The 23,270-nt window shown below is 68.6% G+C and overlaps 5 protein-coding genes across 6 annotated transcripts; 1 reads left to right on the top strand and 4 right to left on the bottom strand.

Annotated features, from left to right (window-relative positions):
• Nucleotides 1-743: 743 nt before the first annotated feature.
• Nucleotides 744-9,601, bottom strand: SEMA6C (semaphorin 6C). Of its 2 annotated transcripts, none has more exons than XM_080368052.1 (18): nucleotides 9,305-9,601; nucleotides 8,271-8,475; nucleotides 8,081-8,195; nucleotides 7,256-7,313; nucleotides 7,104-7,160; nucleotides 6,753-6,854; nucleotides 6,252-6,342; nucleotides 6,043-6,165; nucleotides 5,830-5,918; nucleotides 5,142-5,359; nucleotides 4,768-4,899; nucleotides 4,527-4,682; nucleotides 3,762-3,998; nucleotides 3,291-3,428; nucleotides 2,935-3,012; nucleotides 2,759-2,814; nucleotides 2,498-2,545; nucleotides 744-1,847 (listed from the first exon to the last, which is right to left on the bottom strand). In XM_080368052.1, exons 1-18 carry the CDS (start codon nucleotides 9,476-9,478, stop codon nucleotides 1,144-1,146), a joined length of 2,781 nt encoding a protein of 926 aa, XP_080224178.1. In that variant the 5' UTR covers nucleotides 9,479-9,601; the 3' UTR covers nucleotides 744-1,143. The 2 variants fall into 2 exon arrangements, with proteins under 2 accessions (XP_080224178.1, XP_080224177.1); XM_080368051.1 differs by having other exon boundaries at nucleotides 744-2,071; nucleotides 9,305-9,597.
• A 950-nt stretch (nucleotides 9,602-10,551) lies between these two features.
• LYSMD1 (LysM domain containing 1) lies at nucleotides 10,552-12,308 on the bottom strand. The gene is made up of 3 exons (XM_080368134.1): nucleotides 12,025-12,308; nucleotides 11,229-11,497; nucleotides 10,552-11,104 (listed from the first exon to the last, which is right to left on the bottom strand). Exons 1-3 carry the CDS (start codon nucleotides 12,175-12,177, stop codon nucleotides 10,960-10,962), a joined length of 567 nt encoding a protein of 188 aa, XP_080224260.1. The 5' UTR covers nucleotides 12,178-12,308; the 3' UTR covers nucleotides 10,552-10,959.
• Nucleotides 12,309-12,561: 253 nt separating this feature from the next.
• Nucleotides 12,562-14,621, top strand: LOC308054790 (sodium channel modifier 1-like). The gene is made up of 8 exons (XM_080368131.1): nucleotides 12,562-12,701; nucleotides 13,251-13,321; nucleotides 13,401-13,489; nucleotides 13,564-13,661; nucleotides 13,738-13,832; nucleotides 13,965-14,110; nucleotides 14,228-14,360; nucleotides 14,434-14,621. The coding sequence occupies exons 1-8, from the start codon at nucleotides 12,651-12,653 to the stop codon at nucleotides 14,531-14,533; spliced, it is 783 nt and encodes a 260-aa protein (XP_080224257.1). The 5' UTR covers nucleotides 12,562-12,650; the 3' UTR covers nucleotides 14,534-14,621.
• Nucleotides 14,622-15,541: 920 nt separating this feature from the next.
• TMOD4 (tropomodulin 4) lies at nucleotides 15,542-20,001 on the bottom strand. The gene is made up of 10 exons (XM_080368122.1): nucleotides 19,858-20,001; nucleotides 19,022-19,165; nucleotides 18,777-18,933; nucleotides 18,173-18,295; nucleotides 17,163-17,252; nucleotides 16,811-16,941; nucleotides 16,345-16,452; nucleotides 15,985-16,128; nucleotides 15,751-15,895; nucleotides 15,542-15,661 (listed from the first exon to the last, which is right to left on the bottom strand). Exons 1-10 carry the CDS (start codon nucleotides 19,954-19,956, stop codon nucleotides 15,639-15,641), a joined length of 1,164 nt encoding a protein of 387 aa, XP_080224248.1. The 5' UTR covers nucleotides 19,957-20,001; the 3' UTR covers nucleotides 15,542-15,638.
• A 509-nt stretch (nucleotides 20,002-20,510) lies between these two features.
• VPS72 (vacuolar protein sorting 72 homolog) lies at nucleotides 20,511-23,144 on the bottom strand. The gene is made up of 6 exons (XM_080368126.1): nucleotides 22,702-23,144; nucleotides 22,107-22,259; nucleotides 21,854-21,965; nucleotides 21,581-21,760; nucleotides 21,323-21,464; nucleotides 20,511-21,038 (listed from the first exon to the last, which is right to left on the bottom strand). The coding sequence occupies exons 1-6, from the start codon at nucleotides 22,816-22,818 to the stop codon at nucleotides 20,645-20,647; spliced, it is 1,098 nt and encodes a 365-aa protein (XP_080224252.1). The 5' UTR covers nucleotides 22,819-23,144; the 3' UTR covers nucleotides 20,511-20,644.
• Between the last annotated feature and the right edge of the window lie 126 nt (nucleotides 23,145-23,270).

The raw sequence follows: 23,270 nt of genomic DNA, 5'->3' as shown, positions 1-23,270 counted from the left end.
CGTGCCACAGCCAGCGGCGGGCACGGGGATGGAGGAGGTGAAAGGCTAAACAAACCCCTTGGCTCTCAAAAGCCGTGCTCTTATCGAGGCAGAGCAGCCGAGCTCCCCACGCCCACACGCCCACCCTGCTTCCCCTCCGCCGCGAGCTTGGGATCGCAGCCGCGTGCCTGCGCGGGTGGGAGAATCCCGGCCTGCTTCCCGGGAATGCTGAGGCAGAAGTTGCGGTCTTGAAATGAGTGTGTGTTGTTACTCTTTGGTGGAGGAGGTGGTGCGGTGCTAATTTAACCGATTTGGGTTTGATTAGACGTGTGTTTCCCTCTTGTTTGCCGTAACCGGTTCCCATTTTCCTAAATCGGAAGCAGGGCGTTGCAAATCCGGTGGGGATGAGCAGAGGAGGGCACGGAAACGCTAACTAAATCCTCTCCAGCCAGCCACGAAGGGGAGTAACAAGCCCCGGGAATCAAGCGCAGGTCCCCCAGCCCCCTCGGCAGGGGCCTTCCCTGCCTGAACCCCCCTCCATCACCCACAGGGTGCTTTTTGGGGCCAAATCAGATTATTTCTTTAATCTCACCTGTATCAGATTGGTTTCCCGCGTGCCAGGCACAGTGCTGGGGTGTTTATCACAGAATAAATTGTCCCTTATGGACCCTGTTAGTGCTGTGACGAGGAGCCAAGAGCTTGGGCCCCTCTTCTACTGAGGGTAGATGTTGGGAAATTTCAACGTGTGTATATATATATATATATATATAAAAAACTTTTTTTTAATATGTTTCTTAATAAAATAGCACAACCTTGGGGAGCAGCTTTGCTTTACCGCTGGTGTCAGCCCTGTCCCTGCTAAGCCAGCGCATCGCCAGGCCCTTCCTATCCCCTCTGCCACTGTGGGGATACCCCAGGGCCACCACGCTGGGCTGGCCCCGAGGGGGTCCGGTGGCACCTTCCCCCCCCTTGTCCCCCAGCCTTGGTCCTACATGGTAGGATGAGCTGAGCTCCGGCATGGAGAGCTGCTGTGTCGCATGTCCCCCGGGGGGTTGGTGGTGGCTCCCCCCTCCCGCCCCCCCCCCCAATTAAATAAATTAGGATTAAAAAAAAAAAAAAAAAGAAAAAGCCTTGTCATGCCAGGCTGGCACATGGGGACCCTCGTCACCCCGGTGGGGGCCAGTCTGGGGACGGGGGGACCCGTGTGCCACCAGGGAGGCGGGGGTCCTGCCACCCAGGGGATGGCTGGGGGGCCCCCCGCCAGCCGCAGCAGGGGTGTGCCATGGGTGCTGGGGGGCTCAGGGCCGCCCGGGGGCTGCTGGCACCATCAGGGGCTTGGGCAGCACGGGGGGCTTCATGGAGAGGGAGCGCTCCAGGGTGCCGGGCCGGGGGCCCCAGGCTGGCCCCCCCGGGGTCCCCAGCGAGTGCATGCGGGTGAGCCCGCGGGCCAGGCCAGGTGGTCTCGCAGGCGTCCCCCCGAGTGAGTGTCTCTGTGCCAGGGGCCGCCGGGGCGGCGGGGGGCTGTCGGGGGGCACATCCAGCCGGCGGGGCGTCCCATCGCGGGGGGCCGGGGGGAGGCTGGAGAACGGGGTGCCCGGCTGCACCCGGTTGGCGAAGGAGCTGGTGCCCGGGGGGGTCACCGGCCACCCCGAGCCCCCCGTCCCGTGCAGCCGCTGCAGCATCTCTTCCAGAGTGGCCTTGGGCGGGGGTCCTGGCCCGGGGGGCTCCGGGCACTCTGGGGTGCCGAGGTGGGTGGCCTGGCTGCGCCGGGGCTCCGTCACCCGCTCCCAGAGTGCCTTGGCAGGTGGCCGTGGGGTGGCCTCCGGCGTGGGCAGCTCGGGGGGGTCCCGCAGGCCCCCAGCCCCGCCCTGGGGTGGCAGCAGGGGGTAGAGGCGGGGGGCAGGTGGCTGGGCCGGGGGCCGTGGGGTGGCGGCAGGGGGCTCCGAGGGTCCCCTGGGGGTGGCGGGGCGGCGGCAGCAGGCCGCCAGCAGCCCAGCAGCCAGGGCGCCCAGGGCGAAGGCGCCCAGCACGCAGCCCACCAGCACCGGCACCGGCACCGCCGCTGCGGCCCCCGGCCCGGGCTGGCGCACCCCTGCGGGAGCACCCGTCAGCCCCCCGCACACACGGGGGACCCGGGCCCCCAGGGTCCCTCCTGGAGTCCCCCCGCCCCAGGTCCCTCTCCCATCTGTGGGGTCCCTCCTGGTCCCTGGGATCCCACTCCTGTCCTTGGGGGTCTCTTCCTGGTCCCAGGGGTCCCCCACCCCAGGTCCTTCTGTCCCTGGGGGTCCCCCCCATCCCCAGGGTCCCTCCCCAGTCCCTGGGGTCCCTCTCTTGATCCCTGGGGGTCCCCGGGGGCCCCCCACCCCAGGTCCTTCTGTTCCTGTGGTTCCCCCCCCCATCCCCAGGGTCCTTCCCCAGTCCCTGGGGTCCCTCTCTTGATTCCTGGGGGTCCCTCCTCCTCCCTGGGGTCCCCCCCGGTCCCTGGGTGTCTGGGGGGGGCAGACAGGGTGTCACTGACCATGGGCCAAGTCTCTGTCCCCGTCGCTGTCCCCCACGGCTGGTGCATCTGAGACAGAGCGGGGTCAGGCCAGGCCACCCGTGTCCCCTGCGGCCGCCTCCGTCCCCCCAGTGTCCTCCACATGTCCCAGGGCCCCCAGCATCGCCCTGGTGCCCCCTGCATCCCCCCCGTGACCTCGTGTCCCCAGAAGTTCCCACAGCGACCTTCTGTGTCCCCCCAATATGGCTTTGTCCCCAGTGTCCCCCATGTACCCCCCTTCACCTTGGCAGGTCCCAGCGGCCCCGGGGTATCCCTCCACGTCCTGCTTGAAGCCGTTCCTGGGCAGGGCAGGGGACATCACCCACCGTCCCCAGAGTCCCCACCCCGCGAGGAAGGGACCCAGCAGATGGGGGGGGGGTGGGGGGTGTGCCGGAGAGGCCACCACAGGGGACACTTACGGAAGGTCCTCGGAGAAGGGGACGCAGCCCTGGCGGGGCAGCCAGACGCAGTAGGGGTCACGGGCGGCCAGGCAGCTCCTGCGGGGGGCGGGGGGGGAGGGCAGGTGGCCGCGTGCTGTGGTCCCACACACACGTCCTCGTGCCCTCGCACGCCCCTGGCCCTCGCACGCCCCTGGCCCTCGCACATCCCCGTGCCCTCACGCACCCCTGGCCCTCGCACGCTCTTGCACACCTCCGTGCTCTCACACATCCCACCCACACGTGCCCTCGTGGCCCCATGCACACCCCGTGCCCACATGTGCCCCTGCACCCTTGCACACCCTCACGCCCTCGCACACGCCCACGCTCTCGCTCACCTGCGGCAGGCGCCGTGCCGGGCGCAGCGGCTCAGGGGCAGACGCACCAGGCACCCGGCGAAGGCGACGTAGAGCTCCTGGCCCGGCGGGTGCAGCTCCAGCCCCAGCACCCGGCTGGCGCCTCGCGGCCCCTGGCATCTGCCCCCCCAGGAGCACCCATCGTGACGGCACCCCAGCACCCACGGCCCCCCGCAGCACCCGTCGGCACCCTGCAGCTCCGTGGCACCCACACGGCCCCGCAGCAACTGCACGACCCCACAGCACCCATCGGCACCCTACGGTACCTCCCTGACCCCACAGCACCCATCAGCTCCCCATGGCACCCATCAATGCCCTGTGCCCCCCACGTTGCCCCTCAGCACCCACACCACCACTGCACCCATCAATGCCCTCCGCCTCCTAGCACCCATCAGCACCCACAGCCCCCCCGCACCCATGGACCCTATCAGCCCCCCAGCACCCCACACTCACCGCCTGGGGTCGTAGAGGCTGATCTCCTCCAGCAGCAGCGTCTCAGAGGTGGCATCCCTGGTGTCACCAGGCTCCCGGCTGTCACCAGGTGCTGGGGTGCCACCGGGGTGCTGGGTGGCCCCGGGGTGCTGCGTGGCCGCCAGCACCTTCAGCACCCGCCCGTCCTCGGCACCCAGGAAGAGCACGGTCTGGTTCCCACGTGGCCCCGCGCCCGTGTCCACCGCCAGCTGCGTCAGCCTGCACCCAGCGCACCCTTGCACACCCTCGTGCAGGGGTCTCACACACCCGTGCACCAGGGCGTTGCACACCTCTGCGTGGGACCCTTGCACACGCTCAGATCGGGGCCTCGCACGCTGTTGCACGCTCTCTGACTGGGGCCCTTGCGCCCAGGTCTCACACACCTTCACACAGCCTTGCACCAGGGCTTTGCACACCTTTGCACTGGAGCTTTGCACATTCTTGCACCAGGCCGTTGCACTATGTGGGACCCTTGCACACGCTTGAAACGGGCCTCGCACGCTGTCGCACACCCTCGCACTGGGGCCCTTTCACCCAGGTCTTACGCACCCTCGCACCAGGGCTTTGCACACCTTTGCACATCCTTGCGTGGCCTTGCACCAGGGCCTCGCACTGGAGCCTTGCACGAGGACCCTCCCCACCCTGCAGCACCCATGGGACCGGCTGCACCCTCCCCACCCTGTGCACCCACACCCTCCTCGCACGAGCCACCCCCCGTCCCCACGGCCACCCACCCCGGGTGTGCACCTGGTGCCGGTGCGGGTGAAGAGCGGCCGCCCGCCGGCGGGTGCCACGGCGCCGTGCAGCAGTGGGTGCTCCTTGGCGAAGGCCAACGTCTCGTCGGGGAAGTCCCCAGAGGTGACAATGCCGGCGGCCGGTCCCATCCCAGCGCAGCATCCCGGCCTGTGGCACAGCCGGCGTGGGGACGCGGGTGGCCGTGGTGCCCCGGAGGGACCCAGGCTCTGGGGTGCGGGGTGGGGGGTGGTACCTGGGTCGGGGCACCCTGTCCTCGGGCACCGGCATCCAGGTGCTGGAGGCACCGCGGGGCTCGGTGAAGGGTCCCTCGAACGCCCGCTCCACGTCCGCCAGGTAGAAGGCGCAGACGGCTGAGCCAGGGATGCTGCGGGGTTGGCACCGGGTGGCACCGGCGCTGGGGACGCCGCTGTCCCCTGCCAGGGCTGCCATGGTGGCCTTGGTGTGGCCAGGGCCCCGCCGTGTCCCAATTCCCGTGTCCTGCCCCACTGTGTCCCCACGTCCCCATCTCCCATGTCGCCACCAACCCTGTCCCCATGCTCACAACCCCAGAGCCCGGGACCCCTCATCACCGGGACCCCTCGTCACCGGGACCCCTCGTCACCGTGCCTGTTGGGCTGGGTGCCGAAGAGGGCGAGGACGGCGGGGTGCCCGTGCAGGGCCTGGGGGGGTGTCACCGCCTCCAGGACGTCGAAGTAGAAGATGGCATCGCCGGGGACGGCGCACTGCAGCCGCACCTTCAGGAAGGACGTCCAGCGCCGCTCCAGCACCCGCGGGGAGCCCCCCCGGTCGTTGCGGCACACCCGCGCCACCCGTGCCACCGCCACCTGTGCCAGCACCCACGGGTGTCAGCACCCAGAGCATCAGCACCTGGGCACCCATGGGTGTCAGTACCCAGGGTCCTGCAGGGATCAGCACCTGGGCACCCATGGGTGTCAGTACCCAGGGTCCTGCAGGGATCAGCACCTGGGCACCCATGGGTGTCAGTACCCAGGGCATCGGCACATGGGCACACATGGGTGTCAGCACACAGGGACTCATGGGCATCATCACTTGGGCACTCATGAGGACCAGCACCTGGGCACCCATGGGTGTCAGCACCCAAGGACCCGCAGGGATCAGCACCCGGGCAGCCAGGGGCACGGCCACCTTGGGCTGGCACCAGGAGCACCCACAGGCAGCAGCACCCTGTGAGACACCAGCACCCAGCCAGATGCTCGGGCGAGGGGCACGGGGGTCTCCCCTGGCCTGATGCCAGGGGGATGGGCTGGGGGTCCCCCCACCCCCCGGCGCCCACCTTGCCCAGGGCACTGAGCTCCACGGCGACCTCCCTGAAGAAGAAGTAGACGTAGGGGCCGTAGGGCAGCGCCTGGACGAAGTGGGGCTCTGGGGGGAGGGGCCAGGGGGGCCATCAGCCCCCGCCACCTCCTGTCCCCATGCCCCACCCCTGTGCTCCCCACTCCCTGCCCCCAGCCCCCGTGCCCACCCCCCCAGCCCCCCCGCCGGGTACCCTGCAGCCAGCGGGAGCTGTACTTGAGGGTGCGCAGGGGGGGGCGGCCGGGGCTGAGGCTGCGGTAGATGACGGCGTCGCTGGCTTGGAAGTCGGCCACCGTGGCTGAGTACAGGCTGCCGTCTGCGGGGGGGGGGACACCAGCGTCAGCCCCATGGCCCCCCCCTCAGGGGCATCCCCGTGTCACCCCCGCCCTGCCCAGCACCCACCGACGAAGAGGGCGACGATGCTCTGCTTGGCGTCGAAGGGGCACCGGGCCTGGCCGCTCACCTCCTCGCCCTCCTGCGCCAGGCTGCTCACCTGGGGGGGGTGAGAGGGTGAGACACCCCCCCCCCAGCTCAGCACGGCCCCCTGCTGCCCCCAGCCCCAGCACGGAGATGCTGAGGACCCCCCCCCCCCGCTCATCACACCTGCGGGCACTGCCCTGCTGCGCTGCCCAGCTGAGACTCCCCCCTCATCACAGCCCTGCCCTGCAGGGGGGGGCCAAGACCCCCCCCCTCATTCATCACACCCCCTGCCCCATGCTCCCTGGCAGGGCTGAGACCCCCCCTCACTCATCACATCCATGCTCCTCAGTGGGGGGCTGAGACCCCCGCTCATTCATCGTCCCCCCCCTCCATGCTCCCTGGCAGGGCTGAGACACCCCCCCCATCACACTCCCCAGCAGCCGCTGAGACCCCCCAGTCACGCCCCCCCCAGCCCCCCCCCACCTGGTAGGTGCGGCAGAGGGGGCTGAAGGCGTTGGTGCCGCAGGCCAGGAGGGTGCCAGCGTCGCGGGGCACCAGCACCCTGATGTAGTTGTGGCACTCATCCTGCGTGGGGGGGGGACACGAGGGGACCCCGGCGTCACCACTCTCCCCTGCCCTGAGCCCCCTGCCCACTCCCACTCCCTGTATCCCCCACCCCCTGCACCCCCCACCCCCTTGCATGCCAGTACCCCCCCGCATCCCCATACCCTGTACTCCCACCCCCCACGCTGCCCCTGTACCCCCTCACTCCATAGTCGTCCCCCACCCGGACCATACCCCCCTCCCCCCCCGTACCCCCCCACCCCCCCTCACCTGCAGCCGGCCCCGCATGGCGCAGTTCTCCCTGTCCCGTGACTCCCAGGTGAGATACTGCTGGGTGAAATGGGGGCGGTGGGCATGGGGACCCCCAGCCCAGCCCCCCCGTGCCCCCAGCCTGGCCCCCCCGTGCCCCCTGGCCCCCTTACCCGCTCAGGGTACAGCGTCCCCTTGTCCTGCCCCAGGTTGAAGGCATAGATGTGGTCCCTGGAGGGGGGGGAAGTGTGAGCGTGCGAGGGGCACGGGGACGTGCAAGGGGCATGGGGACACAAGCATGCACGAGCATGTGGGAGCACATGCTGGTGGGCACAAGCGTGTGCAGGCAGGGGCGCTCAGGCTTGAGTGTGCAGAAGTGGGCACAAGCACATGCAAATGTGCCCAAGCATGCACAAGTACGTGCAAGCGTGCCCAAGCATGTGCAAGAGCAAACAAACCTGCAGGAGCACACGCAAATGTGAACAAGATTGCACAGGCACAGGTAAAACATGTACAAGCATGCACAAGTGCATGTAAGCTTGCACAAGCATGGGCAAGCATGTGTAAGCACACACATCCTTGCACAAACGTGGGCAAATGTACAAGGATACACAAAAACACAAGCATGCACAAGCTTGCACACACACAGACAAAGATGTACAAGCCTATACAAGTGTGCACAAGCACACAAAAGGGGGATGAGCTTGCACAAGCATCGATAAGCACACGCAGGCGTGCACAAGTTTGCACGAGCTCGCAAAGGGGTGTACGAGCTTGCGCAAGCACAGACAAGGGTGCACAAGCACACACAAGGAAGCAAAGGGGGAGCGAGCTTGCACTAGTGCCGGTAAGCACACGCAAGCACAGACGAGCACACGCCAGCGTGCACAATCGCATGCAAGCTTGCACAAGTATGCACAAGGAAGCAGAGGGGAGGTGAGCTTGCACAAGGACAGATGGGCTTGCACAAGCGCCCACGAGCGCGCACAAGAGCTCACCGGGCGGCGACGAAGAGGGTGCCGTTGAGGCGCAGCATGCGCTGGAAGTCGAGGCCGAGCTGGGCCGTGCCGTTGGCCCCCCCCAGGCCACCGAAGCGGGGGTAGGCGGCGGTAGCTGCGGGGACGGGGGGGATGCGGTGACACCCCGCTGGCCCCCCAAGCCCCAGGCCCCCCCGACCCCCCAGCTCACCTGCCAGCCCCACGGTGCTGCGTGGCACCAGGTCCCGCGGGAAGGATTGTGCCGCCCCCCCGGCGAGGAGGAGGAGGATGATGAAGGACAGCGGGACCCCCAGCATGGCCACGGGCACCAGCCCCCCGGGGCTGCCAGGGGCTGGTCTCAGCACCGGAAACTGAGGCACGGGGGGGGGGGGGGGGGGGGGGGGCACAGAGCAGCCCTGGGGACACCGGCCACTGTGGGGACAGTGCTCCCAGCGCCCCCTCCCAGTCCTTCCAGTGCCCCCCTCCCAGTGTCCTGGTATCCCCATCCCAGTATCTCCAGTGACCCTGCCCCAACGTGCCCATCCCAGCGTCCCCAGGACCCCAGTCCCAGTGCTCCCAGTGCCCCCCTCCCAGTGTCCTAGTATCCCCATCCCAGTATCCCCAGCGACCCTGCCCCAACGTGCCCATCCCAGTGTCCCCAGTCCCCCAGTCCCAGTGCTCCTAGCGCAGCACAAGCGTGTGCAGTGGGGTACGGCTGTGCGCACCCCCGCACCCACTCACAACCCCCCAACACCCGCACAGCGCTCGGGTCCAGCACCCACGTGCAACTCCCCAGCCCCCTGAGCACACCCGAACCCCCCCAACCTACACCCCAACAGCACCCCCCCAACACCCCCCAGCACTCTGAGCACCCCCAACACCCCCCAGCACCCTGAGCACCCCCCCAGCACCCTGAGCACAACCCGACCCCCCCCACCTACTCCTCATAGCACCCCCACAACACCCCAACAACACCCCTCACCCCGCAGCACCCCCCACCTACACCCCAAAACACCCCGAAACCTCCCCAACCACAGCCCGCCCCAACACGCCCCCGATCCCCCCCGCAACATCCCCCCGACCCCCCCAACACGCCCCCGATCCCCCCCCAACACCCCTCGACCCCTCCCGCAACACCCCCGCGCCACCGCACCTACCCCCTCGCGGCACCCCCCGCCCGCCCCCCCTCCCGACACCCCCCTACCCCCCCCCAGCCCCCTCGGCCGCCCCCTCCGCGCCCGGTACCGGCTCCGCGCCCCGAGCGGCCCCGAGCGGCTCCGCCCCGGAACGGGCCGGGACCGGCCGGCGGCCGGAGCGGGGCCGGGGGCGGGTCCGGGACCCCCGCGGGACCCCCGCCCCGCCCCGCCCCGCGGCCGCCCTATACATAGGCGCTAATCCCCTTAATGAGCTGATCCTCATTAGCCGCTGAGGGCGGGGGGGGGGCGGCTTGCACACGCGTGTGCACCGACGTAGGGGGGGGTCAGCGCGGGTGCCTGCACACGCGTGTGCACAGACGCGTGGGAGCGGCACAGCCCTGCCTGCGAGCACCCGCGCTGCCCCCCCCCCGCCGTCGATGCACACGCGTGTGCAAGCACCCGCGCTGCCCCCCTCCCCCCCCCGCAAGCACCGCCGTGCAAATGCCCACGCGCGCAGACATGCATGCGGGTGGGTGGATGTAAGTGCGGTGCACGAGCACGCACACGCGTGGGCAGCCTTGCACAAGCGTGTGCAACGGGGCTGGCCGTCACCTGTGTCCCCACCACCCGAGTGGGACCTGCTGCCCCACTTACACCAGCGCGTGGCATTCGCACGCACGGGTGCAGCTGGCCCAGGGTGGGACTGGGAGCTGCTGGGAGTGACTGGGAGCTCGTGGGGGCGCTGAGCTCCCCCCAGTGTGCCACCCGGGCTGCGGTCCCCTGTCACCAGCCCCTTCGGGGAGGGCGGACCCTGGGGACATCCCGGGGCACTGGGTGGCCCTGGGGGACCCTGGGGACCCCTGAGGCTCTGGAGGGTCCCGGGGGGGTCCCAAGGGTGTGGGCACAGGGTGCCACCTGGTGGCATCACATGGCGTGGCACCTTGCGGGGGGGCCGGTGTCCTCGGGTGGGTGCCTGCAGCCCCGGGGCGGGTGACTGTGTCCCCAGAGTGCCAATGGCGCCGCGAGAGATGACACTGTCCCCAGGGGGTGTCCATGTTCCCAAGGGGAATTATGTCCTCGGGAGGGGGTGGGGGGGTGTTATTGTGCTCCCAGGGCTGTGACCATGTCCCTGAGGGGGGCAATCGTGTCGCCTGGGGGTGACCATGTCCCCAGCAGGGTGACACTGTCTGCAGGTCTGTGTCCCCATGGGGATGACCCTGTTCCCAGGGGGACAATCATGTCCCCAGGGAGGTAAACCGCATCCCCAGGGCTGTGACCACATCCCTGGGGGGGGCAATCATGTCCCCAGAGGGGTGTGATGGTGTCCCCGGCAGGTGACAAACAGGCAGAGCCAGGTGACAGTGCTCGGTTTTATTTACAGGCTCTCAGTGTGGGAGGAGACCATCCCTGTGGGGGTCCAGGCATTGGCATGGGGGTCCCACCCCCCGAAATCCCCCGTGAGAGCAAAGACGTACAAATAAATACAACCAGAGGGAAAACATCAGCTGGTAAATCCTGTCCCAGTCCCTCCCAGTACATCACAGTCCCTCCCAGCAGCCCTGCAAGAGGGCTGGCTCTGCATCCAGGTGCTGGGTGTCCCTACAGCAGGAAAGGTCCCTCGAAGGAGACAAGGAGGGGACACTGTGTGTTCCCCCCCAAATCCCTGTGTCCCCTCCAGTAGACCCTGGCAAGGGCTGGGGGTGTCTGGGGTCCCTGCCACCACAGGGTGGGAGTCACGGCGTCACGTCCCCAGTGTCCCTGGTGTCACAGTGTGAAGATCTCATCCTCTGCGTCACGGAGGGTGGCCGCCCGTGGGGTCCTGGTGAGTGGCCGGGGGCCAAGGCGGGGGCCCCGGTGGGCCGGGGGCGCCCTGGTGTCGGTGCTGCGGGTGCCTTCAGCCTCAGCCGTGCTGCAGGGACGCAGCGGGGTGGCATTGAGGGGTGGCCTTACCACCCGCTCACCGACCTGGGGGCCAAAGGCACCTTCCAGAAGCCCCCTAGGCCCCAGCAGGGAGGCGGGGTGGGCGCGCTCACCCTGTGCTGCGGGCGCGGAGCCGTTCTGCTGCCGCTGCCTTGGAGCGTCCGATCTCGGCGTCCAGCTGCCGCAGGAAATCGGTGGCCGAGAGGTCGTGGCGGGACGGAGCGGGAGCAGCCGGGGTGTCTCCTGAGGGGACGGACGAGTCCTTGTCCTCGTCATCAGGGCAGGGCCCCCCTGGCAGCGCCGGGGTGGGGATGAGGAGGGTGGGCTTGAGGAAGATGGTGTCCGAGGTGTAGAGGCGGTTGGCGCGCTTGATCTGCTCCATCTGCCAGGGACGGGATGGGGACCGGGATGGGGACAGGACAGGGGTGGGGATGGGACAGGGATGGGTACAAGAGTGGGGACAGGGACAAGGACAGGGATGGGAGGAGGACAGAGGGATGGGATGGGGACAGCGATGGGATGGAACAGGAATGGTGACAGGGATGGTGACAGGGATGGGCACAGCGATGGGATGGAACAGGGATGGGGACAGGGACGGGATGGGGACCGGGATGGGGACAAGAGTGCAGACAGGGACAAGGGCAGGGATGGGATGGAATGAGGACAGAGAGAGGGACAGGATGGGGACAAGAGTGGGACAGGGACAAGGAGAGGGATGGGATGAGGACAGACGGAAGGACGAGATGAGGACGGGATCGGACGGGGACAGTCACAGGGACCGGGGGGACAGGGACGGGAAGGGACAGCAATGGCCCCACGGGGACCCCGGGGTCGTCCTGGCCGCCCTGCCCCCGCGACCCTGCCCCAGGGCCCCTCGGGCCCCCCGGACGTGCCCCCCCCGCCGCTCACCGTCACGCCGTAGCGTAGCGCCAGCCCCGGTAGCGTGTCCCCGGGCTCCAGGCGGTGCTCCCGGGCGGAGGCCCCCGCTGCCCCGCTCCCCGCCGCCATGGCGGGACCCCGCTCCGCCCCGACCCCCGACGGCGCGGGGGGCGGGGGGCTCATACGCACAGCCCCGGCCCGGCCGGGGGACCTGCCCAGAGCCCCGCCGCTGCCGCCGCCGCTGCCGGGGGCGAGCTCGGCCCCGCGCCGCCCCCCGCGCACCGCTGAGGACGGAGGCGCCAGGCCCGGCCCGGCCGCGCCGCGGAGGCCTCTGGGCCTTGTAGTCCGGGGCGAGCGGGTACCCCTCCGGCCCCTCGCGCAACGACGTCGCGCCCCCCCATCGCCACGTCGAAGCCCCCCCGGCGTCCCCCCCGCGCCTCTCGCGCCGGGCCCTGCCCCCGGGGCGGGGTCTCTGCCCCCCCGGCCACGCCGTCTCAGGGAGAGGAACTACAATTCCCGTCATGTCGCGGGGCGCGGCCCTCGAGCGATCCGATTGGCTGCCGCTCCGGCGCGCAGCATGCCGGGAGGAGCCACCCGGAAGCTGGGCGGTGGGAGGGCAGTTCCCATAGTAACCGCGGGCCGGCGCCGGGGCTGCCATGTCCTTCAAGCGGGAGGGGGACGACCCCGGTCAGCTGGGGGTGCTGCAGGTGGGTCTCGCCCCCTTCCCTCCCTTCCGCGATCCCTCTGACCCTTCTCGAGTCCCCCAGACCCGGACCCGGCCTCCCCACGCACCTCCCGGCCTTGCCCCCTCGCCCCGGCCTGCCCCCGGCCCGGTTCCCCGCAGCCCTTCCCCGCTCCTCCGTGCCCGTAGATAGCCCCCTGCGCGCCGTCCTGCCAGCTCGCAAATGCTCCTCTGCCCCCCCCAGTGCCTCCCCATCACTGCCCTGGGCCCCCTCGAGGTTCCCCTCTCAGTGTCCCCAAAACACCCCCCCTGGCCTAGGCTGCTCCCCGAAATTGCCCCCTTCCCCTGCCTCAGCCTGTCCCAAACCGCCCCCTCCCCAGCCTCGACCACCTAATTCCCCACCTGCCCCTCAGTGCGGAACGGGGTCCCCAGGGTGCTGAGGTTTCTTGGCCTAAGTGGGGACAGGTCTGGGGAAAAGGGCTGGTTCCCTGTGGGGTAAACTGGGGGCAGACCCTGCTCCGGCAGCAGGCGTGGGGGGGACAAGCACTCACCTGGCCCCCTTGATCTCTCCCAGAAAAGACGTATCGCGGACCTGTTGGCCAACTACATCCCCGAGGATGAGGCACTGCTGCTGAGGAGCGGGAGGTGAGCGAGACCCCCGAGCGCAGCCTCCCCCTCCGACCGCTCACGGGGTCCTGACAGCAGCTTCTCCCCCTCGGCACAGGTACGCCTGCACAGTGTGTGCCCACCGCCCTGTCTTCGACACTCTGGACGTGCTGACAGTCCACAGAGCCGGCAAGAAGCACATGGGCAGTAAGTGCAGGTCCCCTGGCGGGGTGAGCTGTGCCAAGCGGGCATGTCCCCCCACCCCCTTTGCTGTCTTTCAGGCCTGCAGCGCTTCTACAGCAGGAAGCGCTCACTCCAGGACGCGGCTCAGAAGCGGCGGCACGAGGAGGAGCTGCAGGCAGAGGAGGCAGGCACACAGGTTGGTGTAGATGCCCCTTCCTCACCCTGCTGGACCCCCAGATGGGGCCCTCCTGAGCTCTGTCCCCGGTCCCCAGGGCTCCCCGGCCCCTCTTCTGGCACAGACGAGGAGGATTGCCCGGAATGCTCTGCTCAAAGCAGCTCCCTACAGCAGCTGCTGCCGGAGGACAGGGTGAGGCTTCTGTTTTTGCTGCTGGAGAATGTGGGAAAGCTCTGGGCTTCCTGGGAGGGCGCTGGCAGTGCCGTGACCTCACTGCTGTCGGGCGTTTGTGGGATGAGGCCCTGACCCCTTCTCCCATCGCAGGGTGGAGGGAAGCAGCTCACGAGCTGGTGTCACCCAGATGGGGCTGAGTGCTGCCCCGATGCTGCCAGAGCCGTCGCAGAAGAACGGAGCAGCCCTGGACGCCAGCCCTGCAGCCCTGCTGCCGGGGCACCGCGGCAGGCGAGTGGGTAAGAGCCAGCCAGTGGCTCCAGAGCTGTACTGGCACCGGCAGGGCAGGACGCCTGGGCAATCAGCTGGCCCTCTCCCATTTCTGTGGGTCCCACCCGTCCCCTCTGCCCTCGCAGGTGCCCCGAAGACAGCTCCGGCGCGGACGCAGCAAGGCAGCAAAGGAAAAGCCTCATCATCAGTCCCGAGCCAGGCTGAAGCCCTCAGCCCCGAGAGGCGCCAGGCCCTGGAGCGATACCTGCAGCTGCGCAGGTGAGTCTTGGCCCCGTTGGCGCGGGGAAGCCCGTAATGAGCCGCCTCTCACTGTCCATCCGTCTGTCCCCAGTGCCGGCTGGATCCAAGACCGCTCTGGCAAGTGGGTGAAGGATGAGAACGCTGAATTTGACTCTGACGAGGATGAACCACCTCTACTGCTGCCGGCCTGAGGCCCCCCTGGGCCCCTCTGGTCCCCACGGGGACTGTCCCCCTGCAGCTGTCCCCACACCTGCCATTAATAGAGGCAGCTGGAGAGGATGGAGGTGTCTGAGCCGTTGCAGCAGGTCCCAGGGAGGGGTAATATTGGGGTTCCCACTGTCTTGCCGCCGCGGGGTGCTCAACCTAGTGCCTTTTTGGGGTGCCCCTACTCTGGCCAACGCCCTGCAAGTGCTGCCAAGCTCCATGTGGGTTTTGGCCTGTCCTCTGCTGTCCCTGTCCCAAGTCACACTTGTTTTCTCACATGCTGGCAGCTGCCTGCAGGTCATGGCCTTTCGGGGTGGTGGTGCTGGGTTCCCCCCCTCCTCCCCAGCCCTGACAGCTGTCCCAGTGCTTCGCAGAGCACCCTGCCACGCTGCCCTCCCCCTGCCTCAGTTTCCCCCCACTTTTCCTGCCAGCCTTTGGGTGCCTGCGTGTGCTCCCACGTCAGGGCGTACCCATGGGACTGTCGCTTATGGTGTTGCACCCTGAGCTGGCATCCATGCCTTTGGGACAGCACCCACCCCCCACCCAAAGGTGTCTCTGGGCCCTGGGGTCATATTCTGTCCCTTGTGGAGGGTCCCTGGCAGTGCTGCCTGGGGTGATGTTACCCCTGGGCACTGGGATTTACCCGCTCACTCAGCTTGTGCCGATAAATAATGTGGTGGCACCTATAAATAGGCTCTGTACCCCCCCACCCACCCCTCTGGGCCATGGGTGCTGGGCCCTGTAGGCCCTGGGTGCCCAGCTCAGTGCCACGGGGGCACCTGGCTGCCCCCACCCCTCCTGGTGCCGTAACCCAATCCCTGGGGTATAAATACCCCGACCCTGCGGCCCCGCTGCTCCCTGGGGTGGTCCAGGCATCCCGCTCAGCCCCTGTGGCCCCCCCGGTGGTGTTACCCTCCCTCAGCCCATCCCTACGATCCCAATTCTGTCCCTGCGCACAAATCCTGCCCCGGGATGCATCCGAGCGGATCCCAAAGCCGCGTTGCTCCGTCTTTATTTACAGCAGCTCCAGGGAGCAGGAGCCGGAGCTGGAGCTCATCCGTGCCGGGGGGGGGGGAGGGGAGGGGAGGGCTGTTAGGCTTTCTTCTGCTTGCGACCTGGGGGCAGAGGAAAGAGGGGGGGTCAGGGCTGGGACACCCCCCCCCCCCCGATTCCTGCTCTGGGAGGGGACACAGGGGATGCTCACGGAGCTCGTTGTTCTTGGTGATGGCGATGGCGGCACGGGCGCGGGGGCCTTGCTGCGTGAAGTGGTAGCCAAAGCGCACGACGGAGGGGCACTGCTCCAGCATGGTGGCCATCTCCATCTCCACCGTGTCGCCCAGCCGCTGGCACTGTGGGGCCGCGGTGAGACCAGATGCACCGGGAAGTTGGGGACACCCCTGTCCCCCTCCCTAGGCCACCCCTGGGTGCCCGTCCCTACCTGGTTGTCCACCTTGAGCTCGCTCAGAGTGGTGTTGTGGTACATGGCCTTGATGATGCTGATCATGCCAGCACTGGTGATGAAGTTGGATTCAATGTTGAGGCTCTCCAGGGTCTTGTTCTCCATCAGCATCTCGGCCACAGCCTGTGTGTCACCTCAGGGTGTCACTTCGGTGTGTCACCCAGGGCTGGTGCCCCCCCCCTTTGGCATGTCCTGGGCCACCGATGCCCCAGGTGACGGTGGAAAAGCCACTGTCACCTGGCCTTGCTGGTGCTCAGGGTGGAGCCCGGGTTAGGGGCCGTGTCCCCTCCCAGTCTGGAGAGGTGTGGGGACATGGTGGGACACGGGGCTGGCACTCACGCTGGCCACGGGGTCGTTGCTGCGGGTGGCCACCAGGCTGAGCTTCTTGACGTGGGTGTTGGTTTTCATGGCCTCGCAGACGGCCTTCAGCGTGGGGATGGGAATGTCCTGCCGCAAGGGGACATGGGTGTCACCGAGCAGCTGGGGACATCCCCGGGGCTGCAGGGTGTCACCAGGGGGGGATGTCAGTGGCACCGAGGGGGTTTAGATGTGCCCTGGGAGACAGAGACATCCCTGAGAGGGTGCTGGATGTCACCCAAGGTGTGTAAGTGGCACCAAGGGGATGTCACCAAAGGGACACGGATACCCCCAGGTGGCGACCAGCACCCTGGGGTGCCCTGGAGCCACCCCAGGGTGAGGGCAAACACCCCAGGACAGCAGGCAGCACCCTGGAACAGGGTGTCCCAGCCCCGTGGGGACACCCCAGGGAGCAGCACCCTGGGGACACTGCCACCAGGTCCTTCACCTTGATGTTGTTGAGGTTGACGTCCTCCAGAGTGCTGTCGTTGGCCTGGATCTGCCGCAGCGTCTCCTCCACGTTGGTGGGGTTCGGGGGCTCGTCCGGCACCGGCTTGTACGTGTCAGGCTTCACCACGCCTGGGCACACGCGTGTGTGCGGGTACGCGCATGCCCGTGCGTGGGGACATGGACGTGTGGGGACACATGCGTTTGCACGTGTGTGTGGGGTCACCACAGGGTATCCCAGAGGGGTTCTGCTCCCCAAATCCACCCCAAACAGCCCCGTGGGCCCCGTGGCCCCCGTCCGGGGGGTGGCTCGTCCCCCACGTCCCCTGTCCCTGTGTCCCCAGGCCACTCACTGTTGATGCCCTCCGTGTTGGAGATGGTCCCGCTGCAGATCGCGTCGTAGTACTGCTTGTTGCTCATCAGCGTGTACATGCCCAGGATGGCTGTGGGGCCGGGGGGGTCAGCTGTGCCCCAGGGCCCCCCGTGTCCCCTGGAGGGTGGCTGCAGCCCCCCCTGCCCTGCCGGGGGGCTCGGGGAAGCCGCAGGGAGCGCGCGGGCCGGGGGCCAGCAGTGAAAGCCGAGCGTGGGGGCACAGCGCTGCTTTTAGCCGGGCGCTGGCCAGGACCCAGGGAGGCGGGGGGGGGCCCGGCACACACCTGGCAGCGGGGAGTGGAGTGTGACACGGGGCCGGGGCAGGCGTGCAACCGTGCAACACTGATCCTTGTGCAACGTGCTCCCCGCTGTGCAATGTGCTGCCGCCACGTGAAGCTGCTGTGGGACACGCTACCCCCGTGCGAGGCTGCGGTGCAACGCAGCAGCTCTGTGCAAGGGGGCCAGGCGAGGTAGCAGCCTTGTGCAAGGCTGTCGCACGATATGGCTGCCCCGTGCAAGGCTGTGGTGCACCATGGCTGCCTCGTGTGAGGTTGTGGTGCAATGCACCAGCCTGGTGTGAGACTGTGTGCGACATGGCTGCCCCGTGCGAGGCCGTGGCACGATATGGCTGCCCCGTGCGAGGCTGTGGTGCAACACAGCAGCTCCATGCAAGGTTGTCATGCAATGTAGTGTGGTCTCGTGCGAGGCTGTGGTGCACCATGGCTGCCCCGTGCAAGGCTGTGGTGCGACATGGCTGCCCCGTGCAAGGCTGTGGTGCACCATGGCTGCCCCGTGCAAGGCTGTGGTGCACCATGGCTGCCCCGTGCAAGGCTGTGGTGCACCATGGCTGCCCCGTGCAAGGCTGTGGTGCACCATGGCTGCCCCGTGCAAGGCTGTGGTGCACCATGGCTGCCTCGCGTGAGGTTGCGGTGCAATGCAGCAGCCCTGTGCGAGGCTGCGGTACGATGCGGTTGCCCCGTGCGAGACCCACCGGCGATGTCGCACATCTCGGCCTCGGTGGCGTTGGCCAGCGCCTCCTCCAGCTCGGGCTCCAGCGTGATCTGCTCCTCCCGTGGGATCTCCCGCGTCGGGTTCTTGGGCACGAAGGGCTTCCCTGGGCGCGGGGACGCGGGTTGCATCCTGCCCGGCCTCGCACGGGCCGGTGGCGCTGAGCATGGTGGCCCGGGGACGGGGCTGGCAGGGGTGCTGGGGATGCGGCCGCTGCCGGGGGGGTGACCTGGCCCAGGGGTGACTGCGCCTGGGGGTGACACTGCCGGGGGTGGGGGGCCAGGGGGGACGTGTCCAGTGGGTGACACTACTGGGGGGGGTGATGTTGCCAGGGGGTGGCATTGCCAGGGGTGGCTGTACTAGGGGTGGCATTAATGGGGGTGACATTGCGGGGGGGTGGCCATACGGGGGGGTGACATTGCCAGGGGGTGGCCGTACCCGGGGCTGGCGGGGACCCAGCTCGCCCAGGACACCCGAGCTGCTGGCGAGGACGGTTCTGCCGAGCTAAATATACCCGGCACCACAGGGCCCCGTGCCCCCTGGTCCCCGCCACTGTCCCCGCCACGTCACCCCCCGGGTCCCCGCACCTTTCTTCTCGCCGGTGAAGGGCACCAGGTCGTCGCGCTCGCCAGCCTCCAGGGCCTGCTTCTCCAGGTGCTGCAGCAGGGCCTCCCGGTCCAGCGGCCCCGTCGGGCTCTTCTGCGTCTGGTCCCGCTGCCGCAGCCCGGCCGGTAGCAGCACGTTCTGGGGGACACACCGTGTCACCCCTGGGGGGACCCTGACGGCCGGACGGCACTCATCCTGCTTGCCACCCCCTGGCACCGGGACCCACCTCGGGGTCCATCTCCAGCAGCTCCAAGTCCAGCTGCGCCAGCTCCTCGGCCGACAGCTCCTGCAGGATCTTGTCCTCGTCGATGTCCCGGTACTTCTCCAGCTCCTGCCGGTAGGACGTCATGGCAGTGGGCCGGGGGGCGGCCTGGGGGGGTGACAAGGGGGGCTGAGCAGCTGGCAGGAGGCTCCCTGGGGTGGGGACATGCCCCACACCGTGGGGGGACACCCCACGCCACAGGGACCCCCTCCATGGCACAGCCCACAGGGCGCCTTCGCAACACTGGGTGCTGCTGGGTTCCCGCTGGGCTGGGGGGCCGTGGGGCACCCCCCGCCTCGGGGCTCTGGGGGAGCTGAGGCACATTTTCCAGGTTCTTCCCCAAACCAGGACCCAGCATCCCCCCCGCAAAGCCTCCCCCACTGCCTGGGGGCAGATCCCAGTGCAGCAGCCCCAGTGCCACCCAGACCGCCCCACCAGCGCCCCTTTGCCCCCCCAGCACAGATCCCCCCCTCCCTGGTGAGGGGCAGCAGGGGTGGGCGCTGAGGACACAAGAGTCCCCTGGCACCAGGGTTGGGTCCCCCCCGAGGAACCAGATTGAGATTCCCCCCCCCACCCGCCCCCCAACCCCGACACGACACCAGCATCCCCAGGGCTGGGGGCAGGGGGCACACGTGCAACTGGTGCCCCCGGGAGGGACCAGACACCCATGGGTGAAAGCCGGGGGGGCTGCGGGGTGGGGGATCCCTCAAAGCAGGGATCCCCGACAGACCCAGGAGCCCCTGTCCCTGGGGGTGACATGCCCCCCCACCCTGGGATCCCCCACCCCCCACAGGCCCTACCTGGCCGCTGGCTGGCCGGGCGGTGGAGCCTGCCTGGGTGCGAGCCCCGGTGGTGCTGAGCCCCGGTGCTGAGCCAAGGGCTCCGGCCGCGCAGGGCATGAGATCAGCGTTTTATTCTGCGAGCCGGCGGGGAGGGGCGAGATCACATATCGCCGGCGTTATCGAGCCCTGCCAGCCCCGCGCCAGCTCCACCCCAGCACCCCGGCAATGCAGGGGCACCCCTGGGCCGTGGGGGCCCCTCGTGACCCGGGGGCGCCCCGTTACCTCTTGGGGTGCCCCTGGCTGGGGGGGGAACGGGGGGAGGCCACAGCGAGAGGCTGAACCTCTTGCCTGGGGCCCCGCGGCCCCTCAGAGACCCCTGACCCACCCCCCCACCCCCCCCGGGGCATTTTAAGCCCTTTCACCCCAGGATTTTCTGGGGGAAGAGACACCACCCCGCCCCCCCCAGCCCCCCAAATCACATTCGGGGGGTGCACGGGGCCAGCGTCACTGGGACGCCTGTGGCAGCAGCGCTTGGAGCAAACCGCTTGTTTATTGTAGGGTCTGTGTAAAGCAGGGGTGGTACGCACCCTGCCCGTACTGCGGGCGCTCCCGGTGCCGCGCATCGAACAGAAATAAGAGTCCGCACCCTTCTTGTATGCAGGCTACTCGGGTTTATTTCTTTTTTAATATAAAAAAAAAAAGGAAGGCGATAAATAAAGCAACGAACCGTTGTCACCCGCAGGAGTCAGAGCGAGGACGGGCCTCAACCCGCGGCAGCCACGGGTCCCCCGCAGCCCCCCAGCACTCAGGTCGTGGGGACGCTCTGCTTGATGACGATCTTCTGGCGGGTGGGACGGACGTTGGGGTCGGGGCCGGGGGGAGCGGTGGCCCCCAAGGTGGCGGAGGCAGCGGCGCTGGGCAGCCCGTGGGCCGTGATGTATTTTTTGTAGGCCTCCCGGATGATTTTGAAGGCGCGGATGTTGGAGTAGGGGATGTCGGTGATGGGGTCGCGGTAAACAGCCGGTTTGTGGGTGACAGGGCAGATCTCCCGCACCGGCAGCCGCGGCGGTTTTGCTTTGGGGAAGAAGCGCTCGAAGGTTTCATCGTCGCTGAAGGAGATGAAGGTGCGGGAGCACTTCCCGGCGGAAGCTGGAGCCGGGGCTGGAGCTGCTTCAGCCTGCTGCAGGTCTTGGTCCAACCTAGAAGAGACTCAGTCAGTGCCTAGGAGACCCCCAGGGCAAGGGGAGACCCCAGGGGAGCTCCCATGGTGGGCAGAGCTGCCAAATCTGCTCGAGCTGCCCCCCAGGACTGGAGTGTGGGACACGTGGGGCTCCAAGGCGCTGCCCAAAACCCGTTTCTCCCTTGCCACGATGGAACGGAGCCCAGGGAGGGATCGGGGTTGGGAGGCAGGGACAGAGAGGCCCGGATGGGTCTGTGAGGGGTAAAAAACTACGAGGGACACGTCGAGGTGACCCCAACCTACCCCTCCACATCCACATTCTCCTCCTTGCCCGGCTCCGGGACGAGGGGCATGGTGACGGACCAGTACCGGATAACTGGCCCCACGCACTTCCGCTTCTTCTGGACCTGCTTCTTCTTGTCGGCTTCCAGGCGCTCGTAGTTCTCTGTAAAAACAGCGACAAGCCGAGGGGGAGGCTCAGCGTCACACTGACACCCTCATCCCCTCTCCCTGTGCCGTTTCGGGGGGCCCCTGCACCCCTTGGCACGGCGCCTGGCTCACCCAGGGAGCGGAGGTTGATCTCCTCTGTGATCTTGGCTTCCTCCAGCAGCTCCTCCTGCGTCAGAGGCCGGTCGTAGCTGGTGCCACCCTTCTTACGCTTGGACTGGACCTGCCGCTCCTGGATGCGCAGGAAGGTTTGGCGCGTGTGCTCCGTCGTGGATTGCCGCATGTGCTTCCTGCCTGCGGCGGGAGGGCAGGGCTCACCGGCCGGCCGGCTCACCGGCAGCTCTCACGCAGGAGGCCCGTTTCTAGCCCCGTCCCGTGCGCACTCACTGTCTCCCATGTCATCCTGCAGCTCCAAGGGGACAGATTTCACCTCTCGTGGCTTCTGCGAGCTGCTGCTGGGGACATCCACCTTCTTGGGGCGAAGGCTTTTGAGGGGCTCCTATGGGGCAGAGGACGTGAGGAGGGAGAAAAACTCCCCCAGGCCACGGCTTTGGCCCCGCTTAAACCTGGGCTTTTCCCAGCAGGGAGCTGGGAAGGGGATGCCGGAGCCCCCAGCCCGGTCCCGGCCACCCCCCCGCACCCGGTAGGCCTTGGTGATGACACGGCGGCGGCGCTTGGGCTCGCTCTCATCCTGGTCGCTGGCGGGTTCCTCGCCCTCGTCGATGTCGAAGTCCGAGTCCACCTCGTCGTCGCTGTCCGACTGGTCGCCCCTGTACTCGTCATCGCCCGATTCCTGCAGGGACAGGGGGCTGTGTCACCCCCCGCTGCCCTCCCGCCCCACGGCCACGGCGGCCTCGTCGCTATGGGGGGGGAGGGGGGCACGACCACTTCTCTAATGGCTGGACACCCCCGGGGCTCCCCATCCACCTGCTCCCGGACCCCCCAGATATCCCCCACCTGGGGCTTCCCGCTACCCCGGGGACCGCCACCTTCCCCTCCCGGGACTCCCCATCCACCCGCCCCCGCGCCCCCTAGAAATCCCCCCCCGGGGACCCCCACCTCCCACACGGGGCTCCCCATCCACCCGCCCCGGGCCCTCCAGACATCCCCCCCCGGGGCTCCCCACACCCCAGACACCCGCCCCCCCCCCAGCACCGGGACACCGCCAGGCGCGTTCGTCCGAGACACCCTCCTCCGTGCCCAGGCTTCCTCCCGGGCCCGCGGCGTCTCCGCACCTCGGTGAAGCCGCCGTAGGTGGTCTGGTAGAACTCATCCTCTTCCTCGGCTTCCAACAGCCCCGAGAGTCGGTTACCGGCCGTGCGCCGCGGGGCGCGACCCTCCGCCAGGCTCATCCCGCCGCCGCCGCGATCGGCGCTCCGCTGCGCGCCCTGCCCGGCCCGCCCGCTGCGCCGCCAGGCAGGAGAGAGCGAGTGCCGAGCGGCCGATGGCGGCGGGCGCCCCCTGGAGGTACGGAGGGGGCACGGCAGGCTGCCAGGGCGAGGAGGGCTCTTCCATCGCGCGGGGGGGGCGGGAAAACCGGGGCTGGGCCCGCGGGACGTCACGGGAGCAGACCCCCTCCCCGCCCCCGGGCTCTGCCACCCGCGGTACGGTCACGTCGCGCCCTTGAGAACGGAATCCGGGAAAATGACGTCACCGCCTGACATCACGGCGACCCGTGACGTCCCGTGCGCCACGTGCTCCCCGGCTTTGTTTTGCTCGCACCTCGCCCGTCACATGACGCGCGGCGGCCCCTGCGCACGCGCCCTGCGGGTGTCTCAACTTTCCCCCCCCCCCCCCCCCCCCC

Source organism: Falco punctatus, assembly GCF_963210335.1.
Source record: "Falco punctatus genome assembly, chromosome: 18".
Classification (NCBI taxonomy): domain Eukaryota; kingdom Metazoa; phylum Chordata; class Aves; order Falconiformes; family Falconidae; genus Falco; species Falco punctatus.
Note: the sequence above shows the minus strand (reverse complement) of the source record. Positions and strands in the feature narration are given on the sequence as shown.